This window comes from Rissa tridactyla, chromosome 9 (assembly GCF_028500815.1).
Source record: "Rissa tridactyla isolate bRisTri1 chromosome 9, bRisTri1.patW.cur.20221130, whole genome shotgun sequence".
Lineage (NCBI taxonomy): Eukaryota > Metazoa > Chordata > Aves > Charadriiformes > Laridae > Rissa > Rissa tridactyla.
Window position 1 is genome coordinate 1,335,917 of NC_071474.1, and position 25,545 is coordinate 1,361,461.

Genomic DNA, 25,545 nt, shown 5'->3' on the forward strand with positions numbered 1-25,545 from the left:
CTGGGTTTCATGCCGTGCAGAGTTGGGGTACTGTCTGGTGTCGTATTGGATCAGCTGCTGTCCCCTGCTGTGGGCTTGTGCCTTTCCTCCCTTGGGACCTGGCTGCTGGTGGCTCAGATCAGCAGTTCTCTCTGCCGTGGTTCAACGGCAGTTCTCTCCATGGATTTTTCTTATGGATGGGCTTGTCGGGCAGCTGTAGGGCGAGCGTGCTCCCTGGCCCCAGGTGCATGAAGCAGGGGGCAAGTGGTTGGGGAGGGGAAATAGGGTCTCTGCTTCTTGCTTTTCTGATGTTCTTTCATCAATTTTTGTTATGCGTTGGGCATGAAAAACGGTGTAACTTTCAGTAAAGCTGGGAAGCTCAGCTGTTCTTGATAAATGTGAACTTGGCTTAGAGATGGCTAAATTTAGTACATATTTCATGTGTTGCTGACTGCTGAATTCATGAAAACTGAAGTCTGCCATTGATCACATCTCATAATTGCCCTATTCAAATATCTCTCACAGCTCAGTCTCACCTGTTGAGTTCTCCGGCACCTTTTACTATATAAGGGTTGATAGAGGGGAAAATTGTAGCAGCCGTGTCTTATCTGCCCACTTCCTTATGAAACAGTTTTCTTATGAATACTGAAAAGCTTATACTGGAGATGATTACTTAGATGGGAAGTTGTTAGCGGTGCTATTTTGGGCTCTGTTACTTGCAATTCCTCGCTTATCTGTTCCTTTGTGTTGCATTTTGTTTATTAATTTTTAAGTTTTGAGACATGGACAGATATTTAATATATATAGGAATTAAACGCTTGATTGTTTTATCTAGCCTATGTAATTCAAATGATTGACAATAAAGATGGTCAAGAAAACCTCCAGTTTTCATATAATTAATGGAGTTAATAGAGTTGCTGATGCGCCCTCCCTGAAGGGCATGAGACTGAGAAGAGACAGCTTTTCAGATATATAGGTGCTGCAGAGGAAAGGAAGGGGGAGTTCTTAATGTGGCAGATAGAGGGGCCAGGAGGAGATGTCTAAAGACAACCTGATATGAGAAACTCTCTGAAAAGCTCATTTGAAAATGACGGTAGGGAACTACTGTCTGTGGCTTTAGTTTTAGTTCTATTAGAACAAAGCAGAATGAGGAAAACCAAAGAGGTTTGATCTTAGAGGTCTCCTTTAGGAGCAAAGTGACTTAACTAGACTGTCTCAGAGCACTGTACATTCAACACTAACAGCCAGATTGAAATGCTCCAGTGATGTTATCCATAAGTAACTCTAAACGTCTTAACAGGTACAGCTCTGTCTGTAAACAAAGATATTTTTTGTTCCATCCCTCCCAGGTGCATATGATTCAGCCTTTTATTGAAGTTCTTTTAGTAGATCAGTAGTGTACCATAAGCTCACTTGCTTCTGTAATGCTCTTTTATACAGCTGAACACAGACTGGAACAAATATGATGACAGGTTAATGAAAGCAGCTGAAAGGGGTGATGTGGAAAAGGTTTCATCAATTCTTGCCAAAAAAGGAGTCAGTCCTACTAAACTGGATGTGGAAGGGAGATCTGCGTAAGTAACTTCCAATACTACAATAATGGTGTCGGGAAGCTACTGAAAGTTATTCAATTCCTAAATCTTGCTGCTGCTCTAAAAACTGTTTAATGTATAAGTCTATATGATGCATCGTGTTGGATTCTAGCCTCATCTAAACTGGACTACCAGATAGCTAGAACATGAAATTCTCATAAACTATCTTCTCTTCAAAGTGAAGATCAGTATTTAAATACTTGCTCTTGCCAAATTTGAATGTTAGAGAGAAATGGAAAACATGTTGGTTTTTCACCTGGCTCGCTGATTCAAGGTAAATAATGATTCCTTCTCCAAAAAGTCATCTTGTTCCTTACAGTAAAATCTGCAAAACTCTTAACTGGAGTTGGACACTGTCCAAAGCTGAATTTGTGGTGTGTAATGCTTTCAGTATGTAGCTGTTTGCTTTGACTTTCCTGATCAATAATACCCCTTTTTTTTTTTTGTATAAAACAGCTATACTTAAGCAAGGTATTTTCTATTTTTAGATTCCATGTCGTAGCATCAAAAGGAAACCTGGACTGCTTGAACACCATCCTCATTCACGGAGTTGATATCACAGCCACTGATGCTGCAGGTAGGTTTCCTCAACTAACTGCAACTTGCAAAAGTTCTCATCGTGTTTTTTAGTTTGGAGTGATATTAAGCTAAACTATAGGAGAGATGTTCTTCCTTTCTGTGGATTTCCCTGTGGTGGGCAAAAAAATTATCTGTGTGACTTGTTGCTGAAATTAGAGGAAACTGGTCATGTCCAGTAGCATAAGTTCATGAACGCCCCTGACGTGCAGCAGAACATGGGAACTTTGGCTTTGTGCTGCTCTAACTGTGTATATAGTCTGCTCCAGGCTCACTGGAGAGATCAGTATTCCTGGTTGAGAATAGCAGTATAAGAACTGTTTTAAATGAATTCATGTTCATTTAAATACTAAGTGTATTTTACTGAGACTTGTGAAGTACTGTGTGCAATGGGGATTAGAATTAAATGGTATGGTAGGTGTTGTGCACCCATACTGAGCCCTCAAAACCTCAGCGTGCCTCTCTGCTACCTTCTTGGTTTGTGTGTGTGAGATCAGAGCTTATGTGAAAGTGTTATGAAAGAGGTAATTCAAAATGGGTGCTAATTTTGCCTCAGATTGTTTACCTCATAATTTAACACACTTAACAAATACTGCTTTAATTTCAGCTTCATTACAGAAATAATCTAGCCTCCTTTTGTATGACAGATTTTTTTGAATGCTTGTGTGGAGTCATTTGCAGTATTTTGAGATTAATTTCACTATTCATTAAGCTGAATCCTTGGTTGCAGGTTGTCTAAAATAAGAAAAGACTGTTTAGCAAATAGTGAAGTATATATGAGATAGATGACTTAGATACAGTACTAGCGGAGTTAAGGGGGGAAAAAGTGACCATTGTATCTAAAATGACGTGGATGTTCATCTAAACTGTCTCTTGGGAAATCAGTCCAGCAGTCTAATGACATGTGTCTTGATGTTTCATACGTGTAACGTGTGAGCAGTAACGAAGTGTATGGAATTATGGAGGAGGCAGAGGACAGTTTTTTGTTGAGATGAAATAAACTGTGCTAATGCTTTAGTGAAGTACAGATCAATTTCTTATGAGTTAGCATTATGTGATTAGTAATAGACTTTGAGAAACAATATAAGAGTGAGTTTATTTGCTATTTCTAACTGCATGTTCAAAATGGATCCTGAATTGATGTTGATCTCTCTTTTTAGGTAGAAACGCATTGCACCTAGCTGCAAAATACGGACATGCTTTATGTTTGCAGAAGCTGTTGCAGGTACTGGAAAATACAACTTGTCTGTTATGGTTTTTATTCTTGAGAATAAAAAAGGTACTCTTAAATATACTGATTTGAAAACAGGATATGCCACTCATCTCCCTTTTTTTCTTTTTAAATAATTACATTCTCTTGAAAAAGTAAGATGGTCATGGGGAAAAGGCCTTTTCATATTGAATAAGAAGTTGTGGCTGAAAGAGTGCCAAAATAAAGAAAATAAGCATCTTTTCCCCTATACATACAGACCATCAAATCAAGTTGTAGTTTCTACCTCTTAAAGGAAAATGGAGTTGAATGTCTTTGAAAGACTAGTGTTCCTTTTCTGAATGCATTTGCATTTAGGAACAGTGACACTGAAAGGTCTGCTCAGGAGTAGTGTTTTCTTCAAAAGATGAACATTTATATCCATAACTAATCTTTCATTAATGAAACAACATTGAGGGGTTGTCTTAGGTTTGTGTGATTTTTATTTTTTTCTTCATTTATTCCTGGACAGTTTATGCTAATTTGATATTTATTTATTTTGTTTAACTTCTGCTGGGATCTCTTCTCTTTATTCGATGGATGTCTCCATGCAGATATAAATGGCACATTTTCTGTGGAATGCCAGAACTAGTAGTGATACTGGTAGTGGAGGAGTAATGCCACGTAGCGGAGAATCTTAGCCATAGTGAATGAACACTTGAAAGTGTTTGTGGAAAGTCTGTGATGAATTGCACGCATTTTCTTGCACAGTCTTAATTTAATTCCACAACTTTTGATCAGTGTGTTTAGAGCACTGAAGTGCACGTACCCTTAGCTCTTTCTTTCACCTATGTTGCTATATTTGTAAACAACCACCTTACTTATTTTTTTCTTAAATCACTTTTTATTGCTTTAATTCAAACCTCAAAAGATTGTAATGTTTTGTAAGTGCAATCTGAATCGTAACTGATAACCGGGGTTACTTATTTTAACAGTACAATTGTCCAACGGAGAATGTGGATCTTCAAGGAAGAACTGCTCTTCACGATGCAGGTAAAAGGTTTTACTTTTCTGGTATCTGTAGTATGAAATCTAGGTTCAATTAATGAATGAATTTTCAGAGGGGCCAAATTATTCTCTTTTAATTTTGGTGACTGTAGTAGGAGAAAATGTTTTATGTTGTCATGACATTTGTCCTCAATAGCAAACTCATTAACTGACTTAGAAGGGGTTATAGGTCTCAAAGTCTCTTCTGATGCCCATAAATTGTCTAGTAAAACCTTAAGCAAGTCTCATGAGCAGTGTTTCAGAGCAATGATGTTAGTAGGTTAAGGTACCTTACTCTGGATTGTCTGCATCCTCGTTACACTATGCAGTGGCTTGAACAGTAGTGTTTGATTTCTTTCACAGGCTTTTGAGACGGTTGTGTGAGAACTAAGTCATAGAGCCTTGTCATGCTTTACGTTCGTTACGTGAATTTTTGTGAAACAAATACACCCGAGGAGGTGTTTGGGGTTTCATGAAGGCGGATTTCGGTAGTATAACTTGCTCTTTCTTTTCTCTTGAAAGCTATGTCAGATTGTTCCTCTAGCATACAACTACTGTGTGATCATGGGGCCTCAGTGAATTCAAAAGATGGAGTAAGTTGCTGCTTATAGCTCTCCTGTACAAACCCCATCAGAGTTCTTGTGCTTTCTCTGCTTTCTTTCCCTTTCCTTATTTTTTTCCCCTCTTCCTCTCTTCAGGATGGGAGGACACCTCTAGTGCTGGCCACTCAGATGTGTCGTCCCACAGTCTGTCAGCTTCTGATAGACAGAGGAGCAGATGTTAATGCCAGGGACAAACAAAACAGGTAACGCATGCAGAGAGGTGTCAGAATGCCTGCTGACATTTAAAGGGTAGAAAGCTGTCCCTTGGCTTTCAGGCTACAGTATAAATATACTAAATTCAGTGGAAACCCATGACTCAGTTCAGAAGTACATGTGCCAATTCAATAATGCAGATAAGCCTGGCTTTTTCTTATTGCTTGTTCTTGCATATAAAATACCTATAGGCTTGTTACTGCCAGCAGAGGAACAACAGTCGGGTTTTTTTTAAAGGTTTCTCTGTACAAAGCTGCATCTTGTACCCTTTGGGATCAATAAGCAAATGGAGCTCCAAAGGGACCTAAAGGCCTTGAAATGTTGGCTTCTATATGCATGGAAGGGGGTCAGGGGAGGGGTTTTCTATTTGTAGCTGCTGCTTCTGCCAGTTACTTCTTGGAGGATGGCTGCCTGGTGGCCAGGGCGCGTGGGGCCACGGGGGGACAGAGCACGGGTACTTCCATTGCATGCTCCGAAGCTGGCAAGCGTTTGGAAGGCATTGCCAGGGCTTCCAAGCACTCGCCTGAACTTTGGCTAAACTTTTTGTCTTTTGTTTGTTGTGTCTATTGATGTTTGTATCTAAGTAGAGAGGAAGCCAAAGGTCACATGAGTTTTCAAAACACTGGGTAGTACTCAAAGACAGTGGGGTTTATGCTGAATTTCATGAAAGTATTGCTATATAGTGTTTCTGTTTGCTTGTTAACAAATATTTAAACATTGACTAAATGACTCTTTAAAGCTTAGTTTCCTCTCTTGATAGAGGAAAGATTCCTTGAGTCAAGTTTGCATGATTAGACCTAAGTGTACGAAGGATTATTTCTGTGACTGCTCCATTAAAGCATGAGATCCCCGAGTCTCTGAATGCACTCTTTCTCCCCATCCTCAGGACTGCCTTAATGTTAGGCTGTGAATACGGCTGCAAGGATGCAGTAGAAGTTTTGCTCAAAAATGGCGCGGATGTTAGTTTGACTGATGGCCTTGGTCATGACTGTGCTTACTATGCCAGAATTGGTGACAATATTGACATTTTGGCTTTAATAAAAGCTGCCGTTGAGGATTCCAGCAAAGGTATGAGGAAGGTGGCTGTAACAGTTTAAAATGTTCTTACATTTGAATTGTGTCTTCAGGAGCTGTTCTTTGGAGGGCAGCTGTAGTGCTTACTTAGGCAGTGATAAACTGCCTGTTTGGGAGGGAAGAGGCGGCTTTTAGTTTCTGTTTGGTTTTAGTAAAGCTTTTAAGGTTAATGCAGGCTCTGATGCCCCAAGGTATTAACATTGCTGATCCTGGCATTGCAGTATTGATCATAGGAATTACTTAGCCTTCTTTATGGAAAATCTTTGTACTTGTGAATGCTTCCAGATTTTTGGGGGGGGAGGAAGGAGAGAGTCTATTATCTAAATGAAATGCATTTTTAACTTCCTATTTTTGTGCTGCTTTTTTAGCAAGAGATACTATGAAGAGAGGGCAGCCTGAACACAAGGTAAGGCTTATTATACTGTCTCCTAAGGCTAGTTTCTGAAGAAAGTGTGAGAGGGCACACAGCATTAGTGAAATTTCATTCTTTTGTAGCATTATGCCCTCTATTTTCCTGTTGGGGTGAAAAAAGAGTTACGATTCTTGACTAGGGATTTTTGAGCCTGGTTTGGGGCCAATGTTCATCTTCATTAAACTTTCTGCTGTCTAGAGCTGGAAGTGAGCTACTGCTGAACAGGGAGCTGGCTTTTCGGGGTCACTGCAGCACATCCACAGCTTGCTGTTCTGCAAAGGTGGCCCCCACCTTATGTTCCCAACATACTGGGGCGGGGGGGGGGGGGGGCACCCAATGTTTCAAAAACAGACGGGGAGAATAAAACGGAATAGTTTTTAACTGACCTAGAGAGGTTTTTTCCAAGTTGTTTTTTTTTAAATTCAAATGTTCAGTATATGTCATAGAAAGAAAGATTGCAGGTGTCTGGTGTAAGTTTCACTGGGCGTTTGTCTTTGCTGTGAAGCTGGCCTATAAAGGCAACTTAAAAATTACCTTCTGTAAGCTACTGATGAACGTGTAGTATTTTCTTTTCCCAACATCAGGGCCTCGTTTAATAGAGGACAATGTAATAATTGTGAAATATATCAGGGCCTCATTTAATAGAGGACAATGTAATAATTGTGAAATATTTCAAGATTTTGTAATGTCAAGATTCAGAATCCTAACTAAAGGCCTGATGCTGCTCAGCAGGCCTGTTATTTTAATATTGATGCTACATCTGTGTACTGCAGGTCAAACAAAACCTTAGTACTTCTTTGTGCATACTGGCTCCTTGCCCTATCTTTATCCAGAAATACAGCACTAACTCTGAGACGTGATTGTAAGGTCTATTAAATTTGTTCAGAGAGGCTCCTAGTACAAGAGTACTATCATAGCCGTATGAGATTGAAAGAGGTAAAACGTAAACTGCTTACGTCTGGCCACTGAAACGCAGTATTGCGCTGGCATTGTTGAGAGGGGGATTAAGATTGTGCCATGATGCACAACTAGTTCAGTATCTTTTGAATTCTTAACTTCATATGTAGCTGCGAAGATTCCCTCTGTAATCAGATAGTGTGTCTGTTTCTATTTGGAAAACATTCGATGATGCGCACATTCAGGATTAGAGTTTTGACAAGCATCCCATTTACTGTCTGGATGAGCTCATGAGTGACCTCTGGCTGAGCAGCAATCTGCCCGAATGGGGGGGGTGGAAGTGTTGCCCCCCAGTGGAAGCTGAAACGAAGGCTGGGAGCAGCCCAGTGTCCCCAGGAATGGATGCCTTCAGAAAGGACCAGGAATATAAATTAATACTTCACTCTTGCAATAACAGATTACTAATATGTCACAAAAGTGGAACCGGCTTCACGCACAGGAGGAGGTGAATGTCAAGCTGTATCAGAAGGAACATAATGCTCAGGTAGGCGAGAAGGATTTCTGATTTGCGTATTCCCATATGCATAATGAACCAGATGTACTAAAGATGAGATGCGCTTGTAAAATAAGCTGTAGCATTTCCATTAAGAAAGGTCATATATATTGCTGTTTAAAAACCTAATTGCATGAATCTAATGTGGCAATTATACAGATAAGCTGTGAACTTTTTCATGACAAAAAAAAATACTTGTTTGTGTAACAAATAGTTGCGAGTCCCTTTGTGTCTTAACCCCATCCATCTCTTAACCTTCTGTCTGCTACTTTTGCCTGCAGTAAAATCATTGGGTCACAAACCAGGAAGGTTTATTTTTTTAATATTATCAAGAGAGATGTTTGTTTAAATCTTACTCAAAACAACCTGTATCATAACTGTTCTACTAACTAGTATTCATTTTCTCATCTTGTTACTATGTCATTACAGTTTTCAGAAAGGTAAACAATGTTTTAAGTGATGGGGAACAAACCACTGAAAAATTTAGGCCTTTGTTCTGAAATGCTTTGTAATAAAAGGATAAAGATCTCTAGCTCAAATCAGGAAATTTATGTTTAAAGTAGTTACCACAGTTAAGGCAGTGATTATCAGGCAATGCTTTATTGTTTGCATGTGAGCACTGGATGGCTTGGTGATGCAAAGACCTACCATTTTCACGTGTTGGATTTATACGTTATTGGAGTGATTCTTGTGGCCGCAGGAACAGTTAGCGCGCTTAAAGGTTGCTGTGCTTCGTGGCGGTGAGGCTTTCTCATTACTCTTTTGGCTGCAGTGTTTGGGCTTCAGGAACTATTTTAACATTCGTTATTTTTACTTGTTAACAGCCAGCAGATAAGCAGCCTCTTGAGTGCTGTCAGCAATGAGTGTAGTCTTACTCGGCTCATATTTTCAAAACCTGTATGGACGCTTAGACGAGAATGAGCTATCGAGAGCTGGAAAGCTCGAAGACTCGAGCTTGTGCTCATATAATATAAACCTTCAGAATGAAATGGACCTGGAGTAAGGCCACAAAATCATTCGGGGACTTGATAGGCAAGACTTGATGTTAATGACTGTTAAAATTGTTGGTTCAGATTCATTAGTTTTTCCAATGTGCATGTAGTGTGGTGGTAGGTTTTTTTAATTTTGTTTTATACTTCTTTTTAAGGAATTGGAGTTAGAAAATCAAGATTTGAAAGATCGAATGAGAGAAGTGCAAGAGGAGCAACGGATGCTGCTGGATAGAATCAGTGGGCTACAACTACAACTGAACGAGGTAAACTTCTAGTATTGGAAGAACCTGATGTGAAAGCTGTAATAACTACCCAACGCTGACAGTGAAGGCTGGTAGAAGTAGAAAGGAAAGCATGCATGTGTAATTAGGATGCAATCTTTGCTGCTTTCCTGTGAATTATTTCTGTATGTGTCGCTGTCACTTTCTTCTGCTGCAAAAGCCTTTGGTTTTGTGATAACACTCGAAATGTGAGGGGACCTGTTACAGCGTCACTCACTGATACTCATAAATTTGAGCAATAACATTTGTGGCTATACTTCACAATGTAATCTGAGCCATGAGGTGATCTGGCATGTTATAATTTGGAGATTAACCTTCATCTGCACAATTAAGCGTAGGTGTTGTGTGTCAGGACTCTATCATAGCCACTGCATATTTTCCAGTTGTTACTGTAAGTGGAAATACAGAGAAAAATCTTAAATTGGCAAAAACAGAAACAAAGGTTTTCAATAGGGAATTTCTCACTTAGATTTGAAACCCTGGTTTTAAAATTCTCTCCTCTTCTTAGAGGTCTAAATATGACCAGTACAATTGAGGAAGAAAATAAAACCAGGGTTTTTTTTTATTTTTTTTTCTTTTTGGAGGCTCACATTTGTTCCTTCACTGTATTTTTGTAGGACTTTATTTAAAAAGTGTATGCTGCTTCCCCTAAATGTAGCACATGGATAGAAAGAATATTTCTTCTCAGAATCATTGGCTTGTCTCAACTTCTCTTAAGCACTGCCTTTCTAAAACAAACTCACTCCTTAATTGTCACTTTCCAAAATCAGCAAACTTCTACTGAAAACCTCTACTCTTCTGTCTCCGTAGCGTATGATCTAGAGAGCTGAAAAGTTGTTGTAGTTTCCTAGAATGCATGTCAAGGGACGTTGCTCTGTCAAACATCCCTAACTTCTGTTTATCTTTATTTCTTTTGCCAGAGGTTAGACGGTAAATGAAAGGGGAACTGTCAGAAGCACATAGCGTTAGGAACTGGGGTAGACTTGTCAACTAATGAACTGTGTATGAGCCCCTTAAACATTATTGAAAAAATGATTTGTGGGGGAATTTTTTTGTTATTTTTGCAGGAGCAAATGTTTGCAGATGATCTTGAAAATGAGGTACGATATATCACCTTAAAGTGTAATAGAACTATGAAATAGGGGAAGTGGCTATCATGTTTAAGTAATGGTGTTTAAAACTATAGAGAAAAGAAAAACTATCTATAAATGCTGAATTAAATATCTCCTGATACGTACTCCATTTATGCAGCTGCACAGCATTTCTGTTACTACAAATAAATATCTGTAATCCCTATGGCACCTTTAAAGCAGACTTCACAGTATAAGTATCTCTTTGGTGACTTTCAGTAATGCAAAACGAATGAATGTAAATAAATTAATAGCAAATTATGTTGGTGACTATTTCCTCGACTCATTCTTCAAGACTTTTCTTGTAGAGGAGCAGTGCTGTAGAAGAACTTAAAACCCAAGAATTTAAGGATTCTTTCAGTGCTGATCTTAGTTGAAGTTCTCCCTAAACTTTTTGAAGAGTTGCTTGAGATCTTACCAATCTGGCCATTCTTGTGGCTTTGGCTATTTGGCACTCTTTCTCTTTCAGAAAGATGAGTTGAAGAAAATCCTAACTACCAAGGAAAAGCAGCAAGAAGAAAGCTTAAGAACTATTGAAGCTCTCAAAGCTAAACTCAAATATTATGAAGTACGTTAATTGATTTGAAATGTAATATAGAAGTTGATATTTACAGCAGTAAATACTTCAGCAATTTTAAATTCTTGAAATTCTTAAACTGTTATCTCATTGTAAAAGCTTTTCCCGCCCTTCAATCCGTAGCCTAACATATAGTAAAAATTTGAAGTGAATTTTCATCTTTATTTTTGTGTTTCTTGCTGTTTGCTTTTAGGTTGACTTTGTGGGATCTGGAAGTAACTTTGGTAATAGTAAGTATATTTAATTCTTAAAAGTTGCCATGCCTGATGCAGTGTTAGAAATAGACAAAGGGTGGGGTTTTTGCTGCCCTCTCTTCCTTTTGTTGGTCTTGACTCCAGCCAAGTGTGTGTGTGTGTCCACGCTTCCAACCTCACCGGCCCCAGCTGTGTTTGTGCCTGAGCGCTGGGGCACTGCTGATGAGTCTCGCTGACGCATGACTGTCTTGTGAAATGTGCATTGTAACTCTGCTACATCTTCTAATAACACGAAAAACAAGCTGATCGAGATCCGGGCTCCAGGTTGAGTCTTTCCCCTTTCCAATCTTCGTATTTTAAACAACACTTGTGTCGAGCTCATGACAAGAAAACTATGGTCATTGTGAAAACTGGGTGTGGGCAGGTTTGAAAGAGACTTTAAACACAAGACCTCAGCTTACGCGTCCATTAGGAATGATTCCATTTCCAGAAACTGAAATCTTTCGCATCCAACTTGGTTACAGGCCTGTCTTGCGCTTGGGTAACTTACAATGTTACTTAATCTGTCCCAAGCCGTGGTGAGAGCTGTTTGGCTGCCTGTCAGGAGGGGTCACTTATTTGGGGTGCAAGGGGATGCTTTTTCCTGCCGTGCTCCTGTGCAGACACGCAGCTAGCTCAGGGTGGCTTTCATGACTGTGTTGCGGAACAATTTATCTAGCTTGGTAGCATAGTAGGGGTGTTTCTTACTCAAAAGGAGTTTGTCCAGACTTCCTATGTGACTTAATTACGGTGGAGTTGTTTTAATACCAACCTGCAGCCTGGTGCGGTGCCACCGAACGCAATAAAATTAGGAAGGAAAAATCGTAGTTCTTGTGATTCTGTGTTACTGTTTTTAAATGGAGACTAAATGCTGTTTGCTTTGCAAATCTAGGAAAAGAAGATTTATTACTTAAACAAGGCCAAGTGTTTGCTGTGGAATCACAGGTAATAAATATTTTGCCACTTAAGATAATTCCAAGATAGTTATGCTTGGGAAAGCTAAATATACTTGTAAATTTACATATATTAAACGTTGCTTCTGTGTAGATTTTCAATACCACTTGCTTTGCGGTGTTTATTTTTAACTGCTAGTGCCCTCTGGAGTTACGTATGTGACATAGCTTTAAATGTGGTGGAATTGTTGGATGCTGAAGGGTCTGGTTTATAATGACCATTCTTAAAACTGAATCAACAGACTACTGGGTCAACTGTCACAGCGTCAAGTGCAATTGTATTTTCATCTCCATAATTTTTTTTCTGCTTTAAATTCAAATAAAATTCAGAAGACTTTATTTTCCTGCCAGCTATACAGTAATTTCCTGCCAGTTTTGTTTGCCAATAGGCAGCTGCCTTTTAAAGCAACAACTCAGTTATAACCAAGGTCCATCTGACCCTCACAGTGAGTAATATACGACAGGGATTGGTCCGAACTGACAGGCTGTTGTTACGCTTGAGTATTTGAGCTGTAATGCTTCCAGAAGTGAGTGATGGCTAGAAATCAATCTGTACCTCCTATGCTTTCCTGCCCGTTTTCACTGGCGTGTGTATTTGTGTGCTCTGCTGGTAACACAGGAAAATCTAGTCTCTTCTGCCGTGGTTTACATAAGGTTATCCCAGTGGCCTGAGGATTTTCTTTTTTATTCTTAGTTGAAGTTTAAAATGAGTTGATGTGCAATTCTTTTTTTTTTTACTCCTTTTTTTTTTTTTTAAAAGGGGGGGGAAGGGGGAGTTGTTGGCACAAAAAGCCGACCAACTCAAAAACGCCAAACCACGTCGCAAGCAGGAATTAAGTGGCTTTAAGCTGGTTGTGTCTGGAAGCTCCCTGCTGCTTTCTGGTCCTTGGAACATGAATGAGATCATTGGAGCAAGCCCGTGCCATGTAATAGCCATCGTGGCTGGTAGTGAAGAGCACATGGCAGGACACCAAAACTGTTTTGGGTGTTTTGTTTTTTTTCTTTTTTTATATAGCCTTTACTGGACAGTAAATGACTGTTTTTTTCCTTAGTCTTTTCAGAGAAAAGGTTCTGTTAACTGTGACATACTCTGGTCTGATTCCTTTTAAAATTATGCTCACGTGCCTGAGGGATGGGGGAATTCTCTTAAACAACTTCTAGCAGATGAGTGATTAAATATGAATACCAAGAGAAATGAAATGAATATACTATACTTGCACTCTAATCTCAGCAGGGTCTGATGATTGGGAAAACAGACTGTAAAGCTATATTCAAGATTTTTACTGTTAAAAGCTGAAATATCACACATTCTGTAATATGGGCACGAGTAGATTAGTGTGTTTCTAAGGGGGGGGGGGAAAGAAATCTCTCAGACAAATTTTATGCTCACATCAAGATAGGTTTAAGACAGTTATGTGTATGAAAACTCGTGTGTATGTGACTTGTCAAATTTCAACATGTATCCTTTTTTGTGCCAATTTATCTTCAGTCGAGGTCTATGCTGAGACCCCTGGAGCTCTCCCTGCCTCACCAATCATCCAGTTCAGAGAAGGAAGCTTTAAAGAAAGAACTTGACAACATGAGGACCTGCTATGGTGCAGCGAAAGAAGAAATTAGCAAATTGCAGAGAGAACTGTCTCACAAGGTATCCGAATGTAAAGCTTTGGCATCAGAGTGTGAAAGAACCAAGGCGGAATCTGATGGACAGATAAAACAACTGGAAGATGCTTTAAAAGATGTGCAGAAAAGAATGTTTGACTCTGAAGGCAAAGTTAAGCAAATGCAGACCCACTTTCTTGCTCTGAAAGATCACCTGACTAACGAAGCTGCTTCGGGAAACAGTAAGCTAACAGAGGAGCTGAAGGATCAGTTGAAAGAAATGAAAACAAAGTATGAAGGAGCCTCTGCTGAAGTGGGAAAACTGAGGAACCAGATTAAGCAGAATGAATTGCTGGTGGCAGAATTTAAGAGAGATGAAGGAAGGCTAGTGGAGGAAAATAAACGGTTGCAGAAGGAACTTGTTAAGTTGGAGATGGAGCGAGATAAAAGGGGAAGAAACGTCATGGAGTTGGAAGGGCAGCTCAAAGAAACAGCAGCAAAGTTAGCCCACTCTGTAACTTCAGAGAAATTTGAAAACATGAAGAGCTTGTTATCAAACGAAGTGAATGAGAAAGCAAGGAAGCTAGCAGAGATGGAAGCAGAGTATGAAAAACTGCAGGCAGAGATTCTGCTTTTAAAGAGGGAATCCGAGAGTCAGAAGGCTAAACTTGCTCAGCATGTAAAGCCAGAAGACCACGAACAAATGAGGAGTGGATTTGAGCAAAAAAATGAGGAACTTGGGAAGACAATTTCTGAATTATCACAGAAGAATCAGGCTCTGCAGAAGGAACTTGAAAGACTGCAGAATGATAACAAGACACTTAAGCAGCAAATCCAAATGCTGAAAACTGAAATTAAGAGCCAGAATGTGCCTTTAAAAATTCACGAAGAATTGAAGAAAACAAATGATTTGGCTGTTGGTGACCTGACCAAAAAGCTTTTTGAAGTAACGAAGAAGTACAATGAAAGCAAAGCAGAAGCTGAAAAGTTGCTGTCAGAGAAGAACACCTTAAGTGAGACCATTAGCCACTTCCAAGCTGTGTACCTGTCTCCAGAGCAGCACAAAAAAGAAATGGAAGCTTTAAAATCTAATGGTATTGAACTTGAAAAGCAGCTTGCTGAGCTTCAGAAAAAATATGATGAAGAACAAGCAAAAGTGTGCAAACTAGTCTCTGAAAATGCAGTCGTAAGAGAGACGCTCAGGGATCAGTATGTGTTGGCTACAACCCACGAGGAGATTAAAACGGTCTTGAATAACACGCTAGAAAAGACTAACAGGGAGCTGTCGGATCTGAAGGAAAAAACGGAAGAGATAAAGCAAGAATTCATGAGGGTAAATGAAGAAAATGGGACTCTGAAAAATAAGGTGAAACTCTTGCAGAATCAATTACAGACTGAGTATATAAGTTTAAAAGATCATGAAACTACAGTGACTGCTCTAAATAAAAACCTGCAAGAACTTCAGGAGAACAATGTTGCGGTTACGGCTGAATATAAGAGGGGTCAAGAAGAAATCTTACAGTTGCATGAAGAAATTGAAGCCCAAAAGAAGGAACTTGACACAATTCAAGAATGCATTAAGTCAAAATACGCACCCGTTGCCTCCTTTGAAGACAGAGAACAAAGCTTTGAAGCCACAGTGAAAGAATTAAAAGCACAGTTGCAGGAACAGGTGCAGAAGTGCAGAGAAAGTGAGGAGGAAAACAAGAAGTGCAAACAGGAGAATGAAAAGCTCAAAAGTGGTGTTTTGTCCATCCAGAACGACTTGCAGCAGAACTATATCCTTGCTGAGAAATCCCGCGAAATGGAAAAAACATTTGCAAGCAAAATGGAGGAGTTGAATAAGCAATTGAGAGAATTGCTGCGGAAATACACAGAGGAAAAAGAAGAGAAAGATGAGCTGCAAGAGAGTCCCAAGCAGCCCATAGCCACGCAGGCTCCGCATCTGTCGGCTGAGCAAATTGAAGCCTTGAAGAAGGCTCTTGGTCACACTATAGAGGACCTAAAGGAAGCCCTCAGAAGTAAGAAGGAATGTTACGACAAAGAAACACTACAAGTAGGAGAACTACAGCAGGAATTGTCTGGTCTAAAAAAGTCTTCGATACCTTTGGTAGAATATTCACAAATGAAGGAAACACTAGAACAAGAAATTGTAGCAATCAAAAACAGCTTGAAAGAGAAGGAAGAAGAAAACCAAGTTAAAAATGAGGAAATCTTGAAGTTGCAGTCTGAGATTCAGCTTACTCGGCAAGCTTTAACAGACCTGGAGAGCAAAGAAGTGATTGACATATCAGAATACAAATCCATGAAGAGTACTCTGGAGGCCCAGCTTAACAGCATAGCTGAAAACTTGTCCAATATGAATAAAAAGTATGAGGAAGCATGTGAGGAGGCTTTGCAAGCTAAGAAGAGCGAGCTTTCTTTAAAGGACGAGAAGGAGTTGCTTCAGTTACGGAGTTGCAGTATTGAGCAAGAAATTAAAGACCAGAAAGAAAGGTGTGATAAATCACTGACAACAATTATTGACTTGCAGAAGAGAATACAGGAATCTGCAAAGCAGGTGGAAGCCAAGGATAACAAGGTAGGATGTCGGATAGTTCCTTACCGCCGAGCTGCAGATGTCGGGAGCATTAGCTAGACTTCAAATGTAGCGACTGGAGTATACAAGCATGACTGCCGGTACTGAGCGTTGGGTACCCTGGACTGGCCCAGATCTGCGAAGATGAAGTCCTAGTTTCGTTAGTGTTATACTAAATTTTTCTAATTCCTTGTATGTTTCAAATGTCATACGTTGTACTTAAACTGTTAAAACTTCCAAGCTGGGTTTTAGACTTTTGGGGTATCGGCTCATTCTTCCACTGGAGCTGTTTAGCATCTCTGGCTTGCCTTCTGGTGCTTCATTGTTCTTGTCAGAAATGAGACCTAGAATATTTCTAGAGCACAACTCATTTATGTTGCTGCCCGACCTCCAGGGTCCGTACCTCGCGGATTTCAATGCTAGGAAGCAGAATGGGAACCAGTGGTAGCATGTCAGGAAAATGAAGTCCTGTCTTTGTGAAGTCTCTTAGCCAGTGTCGTGGCAAGCTAGGCCAAAGACCCTTCAATGCTTCCTCATCTTCATCAGTCTTTAAAGAATGTTAAAGAATATTAGTTTTTGGTGAGACGTCCTTAAATGAGGGGTTTGTGTGCTCTTTTTTTTTAAAAAAGATAACAGAGCTGCTTAATGATGTGGAGCGGTTAAAACAAGCTCTTAACGGCTTGTCTCAGCTTACATACACCACCGGGATTCCCTCGAAGAGGCAGAACCAGCAGGTTGAAATGCTCCAGAACCAAGTGAAAACACTGCAACAGCAGCTAGCTGTAAGTACTCATGCAAGGTATTGTCTGAAATGCAGTAGCATTGCTCACAGGTTCTTGTATAAACAAGGAAATATGTATGTGGCCACTGGAGCCCCGGGGTTGGCTGTAGACTTAGACTTCAAAGTAGAGCACTCGTGAAATTTTTTTCCCGTGCTTGCTTCTCTGTAAATTTGCCTGCTTCCTTCTGTACGTTAGAGTTGCAACATTTGGGAACTTTTCCAGATAAAAAGGATGCGATTTAGAGAGAATTTGTGCTTACAAGGTACGGTGCTATAGTTCCTGCCAAGCCCTTTTCTGTGTGCACGTTCCATGTTAATATTTTCTTTCAACAAACCCCAGTTGTGTATTTTCTCACTTTGAAAGAAAGTGAGGTGGTCCTTAATGGATTTGACTGTGTCCCCTTGTCTGCGAACGTTGTGAAGTGTATTGCTGACCGTTAAGTACTAACAGTAAAGGGGAACACTTTATGGCAAGTGCTCTGAGTTTGGGCACAAACATGTTTGCGGTCCCTCCAATGAAGCTCATAATTAAAGCTGTGTATGCGTGCAAAGTTAGTTGTTTGTAAATCTGTACAGAAGTAGACTACATCTTTAATAGTATTTGCAAAGTTGACCCTTATGAGGCAATGCATTCTTAAATGGGGTGGTTTTAAACAAACAGCTAATGCTGTTGATGAAACAAGATTTTAATCTTAGCACCTGGGCTGACACACTGCATCAGCCTCTCTGATAGCCTGTCAGCAAAATTGCTTTGCTACAAGTAAGCAATAAAGAAAGTGAAGCAGTGGCTTTTTTCTTGATTAATGGAGGCGATATAGCTAACTTTAACCTTGAAATTCTGCTTTGGCTAGTCTATAAGTGCACAAAACCAAGCCTACAAAGCTGGAAATAGGTAAGAGTAGATGTTAAAAATTTGATGACTTCACCTGCTCTTCCTGTCTTCTTTTTATAGGATGCTAAAAGGCAGCATCAAGAGGTAGTTTCAGTTTATCGGACACATCTTCTCAGTGCTGTACAGGTATGATAGTCCCAAGTTCAGATTGTTTTACTCTGTCATTTCAATGTAGAGATTCTTGAGACACATTTCTAACTGCCACACTGGAAGACCTCAAACTTGAAAGTAGCATCGAGTACCTGTTTTCACGTTGAGAGTTTTTTATTTAGAAAGGACTGATCCAACAAAAAAGCAAACACACACCAGAGCTGTAGTCTGATGGTGTCATCTTCTTATTACCATTTGTCTACGTGTAACTATGTGTAACAGTAACCTGCTCTGAAGGGCAGTGCTGTCTGGTGATGTGAGCGTGTTATTAATTCTGCATCAGCCCAGGTAATGCTGGAGAGAAGTCGAGTAGAAGTTAGAAACTTCATGCGCACTTATGCAGTGGCTCTCACTGAACAAAGAGCTGATCAGCTAATTCAAGTCTTAAGACTTCAGATACTTAAGATGCAAAAGAGGGACCGTTACTACAGCAGCAGCTGTGGGGTCCAGAGGATAGGAACAGTATTTTTTTTCTCACCCTGTATTTTCATAAAGGAAACTGCTGTGTTAGAGAGGCAGACCCTTCTCTCTCTCATGAGAAAAAAAGTAACAGGATTCCTAAAATATTGCAGCCTTTCCCAGAGAGTGGTGAAAATACAGCAATGAGTTAAGACTTTGGGGTCATTTTGAAGAATCTTCAAATGTTAGTGATGGATGGTTGACACTTTATGGGATTTTTAATTTTTCTTTTAACTAAGTGTTTGCTTGCTCTAGGGTCACATGGATGAAGATGTCCAAGCTGCTTTACTACAGATCATTCGAATGAGACAGGGACTGGTTTGCTGATGTGCTTAGTGCCATTGCTCTTGAAGGCTGCTCGTCTTGTAGGAGTGCTGTGATGACGGTAGTGATAACCTTCATGAGATTTATATAATTCTGATAATGCAGCTGCAATTAGAACCTCCAAATAGGAAACAATTTAGAAAGCTTCAATATTTTCTTCCTGTAAAACAGTAAAATAGGGCTACCAAGTTTCAAATCTGACACTACTTTCATTAGATTAATAAAAGATGCAGAACGTCTTTTAAAATTGGTATGCAAGCTGACTGTCAAAATGATGACATAGTAGTTAAATTATTTTGATGTCTGATTGACCACTTATTAAAGCAAGGCCTATACCCAGAAACTCCAGTTTATCCTATAACTTGAACTCTCATGGTATGGTTAAAAATAAACTGTGTTCAAATGAGCTTGGCTAAGTATTGTAGCTGTATATCTCCTTTAATGATTAAGAGAAAGTGGCTATTTTGTCACATAAGCTGATCAAGACATACTAAAACACACTTGGTAGATCAGCTGCAAAGGTAGATGAAAGGTATGTAGGTATATGTTGTAACTTGGCTGGCCAAGTTACAGACTTTATTTAAATATAAGCTTAAACTGTAGTGCCTTTGCTTTTTGCAAGACTTAAAAATAGGGTCTTCAATCAAAACACTAACACTTATGTTTGCCTCCCCTTTCCCCCTCCCCCAAGGTTTTTCATGAATGCTTTGTAATATTGATTACTGTAGGCTAAAGTAGTGGGACTGGAGTGTCACGGTTTGTAGAGCAGCATTTTGATCTAAATGCAATAGTCCTACTTCTTATAATTTCATTCTTCATTAGGCCTAATATGGGTGTAGACTGAGCAGCTCATTAAGCTGTACGCTAGCTAATTCAGGTATTGGATTTTCAAACACTATCTCATGGAAGTTTAAGGTATTTTCCTCTTAACTGTAAATGATGTACTATAATCTTATTTATGGGGAAAGATGCAAATAGTAAGGATTAATGAAATGAGAATTTTTATTTGCTTGGAATCTACCTATTAAACAAGACGGGGCTTCATTTTCAACTGAAGGATGATGTTCCCATAAGTAAACTTTATGAAAGAAAACAAAATTTGGGACTATTCAAAGGAAGTAATTGAGAAATGAGTCTGATAACGTATGTAGCTGTTCTACTAAAGCAAACAGCGTAAGTGCTGTCGGTAGCTGTGTTAACTTCAGTCTACTTGGTTGAAAGCATTTGCTTATAACTAGCAAGTAGGAATCTGGCATCCTGATGCAGAAAAGACTAACTTCGTCTTCCACGTTCCTGAAAAACAAGACTTAAGTCAGAGCGCAGTTCTCAGCTTTGTGTTACCTGGGCTTCCCAACAAGCTGTACCCCCCAGGCTTAGGTCTCATTTTTTAAAGTAGTGTTTTGTTTGTTTCCTTTTATGTTTTTGTTCCTTTTTGGGCAGTCTTGTAGAACTGAAGAGGCAACTGCCACATAGAGGAGGATGCAGACATAGTGATGAATGTGCAGGGCAGTTTTTAGTATATAAATACAGTTAATATATTTACTAAGTACGTGTCTGTAGTTAAACAGATCTACTGCTGCTTTCCTTTAATTTCTTAGAGGACTATTACAGAAAACATCTCAGTATATATATGTTACTTTTTAGCCAAATTCTTTTATGATTGCATTACTTGAAACTCTTATTAGAGAGAGTTTGTTTTGATATACTAACTCTGGCATATTTTGATATTGTATGTTTCCTTATTGAGGGAGTTCTACGTGTGTTTTTCTAAATTTCTCCCATATTATATTATCAATAAAACATTTTCTTCTTTTTATTGTCGTGGTTAATTCTGTAAAAGGTAAAGTAAATAGTTTGGCAAAATAGTATGTGTAGTGAGGGATGCTGAACACGCCTGAATGCTCTCAAATGTCAGGTAACACGTTTGGTTTTCAGATGCCTGCTGGCATTACTGGGGGGTTCTACCTATTTTCAGAGTTCACGGCTGGTAAAATTTTGGTGTCATTGATTGAGACTCAAAGCTTCTACCAGTTAGTTCTTCAGAGTGAATCCACTCTGGCCGGTCCTATGCCAAACAGGGCAAGCTGTCAGTTCTGGCAGTCGCTAGGTTTGGGGTGAGGCAGTGAAGTCTTCCCACTGCTTTTAATGGAAGCATAGTCACCTAACAGCTCACGCTGCGACCTGATTTCATGCTGAGCAATCTTTGCAGAACCATTTCTTGGCACTAGCAAAGTCCATTCACTTGGTGTGACTTTAAAGTGAAGGTCTCTCTAATTTTACCATTAGCTTAATTTAACTTTTGATTATTTGGGTATCTCGTCCAGCCAGTGGGACACGAAAATGAATAAGGCTGTTAAGTTGTTAGGGCATGAACAGTATAAGTGAAACTTTACTGATTTAAACAATGACCGGAACAATGGTTTCTTCCTTGGATCTGTGAAGGAGTCGCTTGTATTCTGCGTTAGTAAGCAGGAGCTCTCTCTGGGGCTCTAGTAAAGCTCTAGTTTGACCTTGGGGGGGAAACAAAAGTATATGAGTATATAAACATTTGAGTTTTTTCTGAAGAGGAACTAGCACTTAGGTAGAACTGTTTCAAGATTTGGTGTGTCTAAACCTTCCCTCTGACAGTGGATAGGTTCTGTCAGCTTTACTGAGTCAGTTAACCTACAGGGTATCCTGAAGTGCTTTTCGCTGATAATTTTCTGATAGCTTTATATGTTTCTCAGGTGTAGTGTAAGGGTATTTTGATCTCCAACCATGGTTTTTTTTGTATTTTGTGGTTGGTTTTTTTTTGCAGAGTGAGGCTAATTATTTAAAAGCTTTTTCAATTATATTTACATCCTGGTTTGGTTTTTAGTAGACAAAGTAATTTCTTTCTGCTAGAGTATTTTACTTTTGCCATCTTTGTTTTAAAGGGAGGGGGGGAAGATTAACATGCCACTTAAACACCAGCTTGAGACATCTTCAAAAGCAAGCTGCTAGGTGAAAATGCTCACTGGTATTCCATTCCTTGATCCATGCAGGAATAGATACCTGGAAATGCTGAGGTTGTACACTTTAAGTTTCTTATTGTGTTGAGACTTGATTGTTGAAACTGCTGTTCTGGCAGCTGAATTAAAGTGGCATAGGTCTGAGGTTTCTCATTATGTTAAATGACTTCAAGATCGCTTTTGCAGCTTCAACCCAATGTCGTGTTACTTGAAGCATGAGTACAATTACTGGCTTCATCCGTTGCAGTACATATATATATATTTAAAAGGAATAATTAAAATTACCATTTTTCTATGAAATGTGAAACCCACCAAGCCCAATTGCGTATCTTCTGTAGTAACGTTTCAGTTGCATGTCGAAAGTGGCTTCCTTTTGGCGGAGCAGTGCCCCAGAGCTTTTGCCAGCTTGGCGGCAGTTTTAATTGCGGTTACTTTGCCTTTTGCATAACACTGTTCTTAACAGCAGGATTGCACCTGGGAAGAAGGTCCTGCCTGGACCTTCAAGTACGCACCTGGGAAGAAAGTCCTGCTTTAGAAACAAATGCAAGATGAAGAATGTCATAGAAATGAGAAACTAAATCTGAATGTCCTTGAGAATGATGTAATTCAATATTTCGTGTAATACATTGTGGCTCAGAATCTTTTGTTACCTCAGTATTGGTGACACTATAAAATCATAGCATGCAAGAAAGTAAGCGTAATGTTTTGAGCTTTAATAGGTGGGGATTGTTTAAATACTGTACAAAGAGGGATGTCTCCAGGCGCAAACTGAATGAGCGAGTCCCTTGGCAATGCTGTATAGAAGTTTGGGGTTTTTTTGGCTTGGTTGATGCATGAAGGTGAAGGTTAAATCTGGTCTGTGTCCGCATATCGGGGAAGTTCCTGTGGCAGTGATAATCCATGTGTTTGGTAAAATCAGCCGTGAGGTATCACCTGCCGGTGAAGGAAGCCGTCAGTATTTATGCGTTCATGGACAAGCATCGCTGATAAGTGAAAGGAAGAAATGGGAGGTCACAAAAATGTCAACTGTAAATGAGATGCATCTTAGAGGTCTGAGGGGTGCTTTGAAGAGGTATTTTGTGATCCGTTCCATGAAACAGTAAAGCAACATTAATAAGGTAATGCGGCTTATAATTGATTGTTGGCACAATGTTCCTGTTATGGAATAGCACTTTTCAAAGTGAATATATAACTTCTTTTTTTGTTTTGAGTAGCTGACTTGGAAATATCTCTGAATCCTGTAAAGTTTATAGAGATTACTGCTTTTTTAATCTAATGCTTGTATTGCTCTGCCAACTCAGAAAATTAACTTTAATAGAAAAAAACATACATGTAATTCAGTCACAGCTATTAGATCAGATGGATTTTACATTAAGTGAAAAAGATGTTGAGCGTTTAAGGGCCATTAAATTGTGAAGCTTTTTATTGTTGGACTCGTAGCCTTCAAGCCAGCACTCTGCTGTGAAGAATATTTATTTTTACATTTGCGAAGTATGCTAGAGGATGGGAAGGGAATACATTTTAAAGGAAAATAGGACATGAAAATGTGATGTTTTTCCACTTTGTGAACAGCTAGTTTTATTTCATAATAATTAGTTTTACACTTCATTAAATGTTGGGGTTTTTGCTTATATGCTTTTAGAATACAATGGAGAAGACTAAAAATTCTCAGCAGGGCATCAAGTTAGAGTTTTATTATCTAATGTTGGGGGTATTTGAAAGTAAGACAGGATCTTTCTAAGGGTTCCCCTCATCTTGAGGGTCAGGCGTAGTACAAGAATTACTTTGGATGCAAAGACGCTTGTAGTTGGTGTCGTTGTCCTGCCATACTACTTACTGGAGTTCAGGTCTTGTAAGATATTGAGCAATGAACAAACTTAGAGATGATGAGTGTAGATGAAGTAAAGCTGTAGCGTCATCTGGTCATGACAGACTTGGACAAGTGACTCTCTGTCTTCAGGCAGCTCTGGGGCTCGATGGATAGGAATACTTCTGCCTTTGGTTTCAAAAAGTTGTCTATAAACATCACAGCTATGAAAAAGGGTGATGTAGTCCAACTTGCAAACTCCTCTGAAAGAAGTAGCGAGGGATTTTTTGAGCGAAGAAGGGATGGGAGAGGTGAAGTAGATGAGCTTTTTGTCAACGAGCAATTCACTAGGAAAAAGTAGGAATAGAACCTTGGGGGTTGGTGGGGAAGTACCAGTTGTGGGATACCAGTATAAGAACCCTTCCAGAATATGAACATGGCTGGAGCTTCAGGGAACGGCCAAAGCTGGTGGGTTGGTTTTTTGTGTGTCTATAGGACGCCAAGGACTTAAAAGGAATACTTGCTGCAAGCAGGAATAATGGGCAGGTTTTTAAAAGAAATGGGTTGGGAAATACCCATTAAGATTTATAGGCCTGAGTTGAAATTATGAAACTGGAATATGTTCCATCTGGTGAGCTGTTACAGGAATATACTGGAGATGGCAGAATGGGTGGTGAGGTATGATATTAAAGCTGCTAGTGTGTGGCCTAAAATCAGAGAGAACATTGCCCTCTGGGCTTGAAAGCTGCAGCAGGGAGAGCTCTGCCTGCAGGTGGACTCTTGCAAGTTACATCACACTTTGAAAGTTTTAATTTTAGCTCAAGAATGAATTAAAAGGCAGCGGGTCTTTCCTGCTCTGTCTGCGTCCGTGCAATCACAGCTGAGGTGAACCTGTGAAAACGCTGATTCCTGTTGGGAGTGGTTGGGTTAGGAGATATCAAGAGACCTGTCAAATTGTACTGAAGTTGGCAGCCTCTGTCTCTTGGAGAGGGCAGTGTTGGCTTGTCTGGCGAGAAAATGCAGCATTGCTACTAGTGTGGTCAAGCTGGAAAACCATGGAAATTCTCAGCTGAGTTTTACCCAGTAACACATGGAGACATACTGAAGTCTTCAGTTTCTTTCAGTAAGACAGGGAAGTACGTATGCTTGTCTTCCACTTCAGATTTGAAATACAAAAATTACTCCAGAATATCTGCTTCTGCTCAGAGGAGGATGCTGAAATGCTGCATGCATGAGCACTTTCTTATGCTTGTAGGACACGTATTGAAAACAGCTACAGACCAAACCGGTCTGCGTCATGCTGCGTGCTGGGTCGAGGCACAGAGCTGGCGGGCTGCGTTCCTGGGCGCTGCGTTCCTGACGGGCTGTGCCGCCTGACGAGGCACGGAGCTCCCCTCTCCCACAGCCGCGGTTCTGCACGGCACAACCAGCCCCATGTCTGCAACGCCTCTTGCAGCAGGGTGTGCATTATCACGCCTCCTGATGGGGGAGAAATGTGAAGAGCAGATTCTGGTTTGAAGTAGAGCAGGGAGAAAGCATACGGATAAAGAGGGAGCTGTGTTCTGATCTCCTGTGCCCCTACAGAAACCGGATACCTGGAACAACAATTCCTTGCTGCTGGCTGGGTGGGAGATTTGAAGCTTTTGCAGTGGATTGTAAGGGGAC

The 25,545-nt window shown here is 39.9% G+C and overlaps 1 protein-coding gene across 1 annotated transcript in view; it reads left to right on the forward strand.

Annotated features, from left to right (window-relative positions):
• The window catches only part of UACA (uveal autoantigen with coiled-coil domains and ankyrin repeats), a 34,406-nt gene extending 13,509 nt beyond the window's left edge, over nucleotides 1–20,897 (forward strand). The window contains exons 2-19 of the mRNA XM_054215183.1: nucleotides 1,420–1,553; nucleotides 2,060–2,148; nucleotides 3,308–3,372; nucleotides 4,332–4,389; nucleotides 4,906–4,976; nucleotides 5,082–5,188; nucleotides 6,085–6,266; nucleotides 6,641–6,678; nucleotides 8,039–8,125; nucleotides 9,282–9,389; nucleotides 10,475–10,507; nucleotides 11,007–11,105; nucleotides 11,308–11,344; nucleotides 12,240–12,292; nucleotides 13,790–16,480; nucleotides 17,107–17,259; nucleotides 18,211–18,276; nucleotides 19,015–20,897. Of these exons, the coding sequence (XP_054071158.1) occupies nucleotides 1,420–1,553; nucleotides 2,060–2,148; nucleotides 3,308–3,372; nucleotides 4,332–4,389; nucleotides 4,906–4,976; nucleotides 5,082–5,188; nucleotides 6,085–6,266; nucleotides 6,641–6,678; nucleotides 8,039–8,125; nucleotides 9,282–9,389; nucleotides 10,475–10,507; nucleotides 11,007–11,105; nucleotides 11,308–11,344; nucleotides 12,240–12,292; nucleotides 13,790–16,480; nucleotides 17,107–17,259; nucleotides 18,211–18,276; nucleotides 19,015–19,086 (4,143 nt within the window). The 3' untranslated portion in view covers nucleotides 19,087–20,897. The remainder of the gene's footprint in view (nucleotides 1–1,419; nucleotides 1,554–2,059; nucleotides 2,149–3,307; nucleotides 3,373–4,331; nucleotides 4,390–4,905; nucleotides 4,977–5,081; nucleotides 5,189–6,084; nucleotides 6,267–6,640; nucleotides 6,679–8,038; nucleotides 8,126–9,281; nucleotides 9,390–10,474; nucleotides 10,508–11,006; nucleotides 11,106–11,307; nucleotides 11,345–12,239; nucleotides 12,293–13,789; nucleotides 16,481–17,106; nucleotides 17,260–18,210; nucleotides 18,277–19,014) is intronic.
• Nucleotides 20,898–25,545: the final 4,648 nt, after the last annotated feature.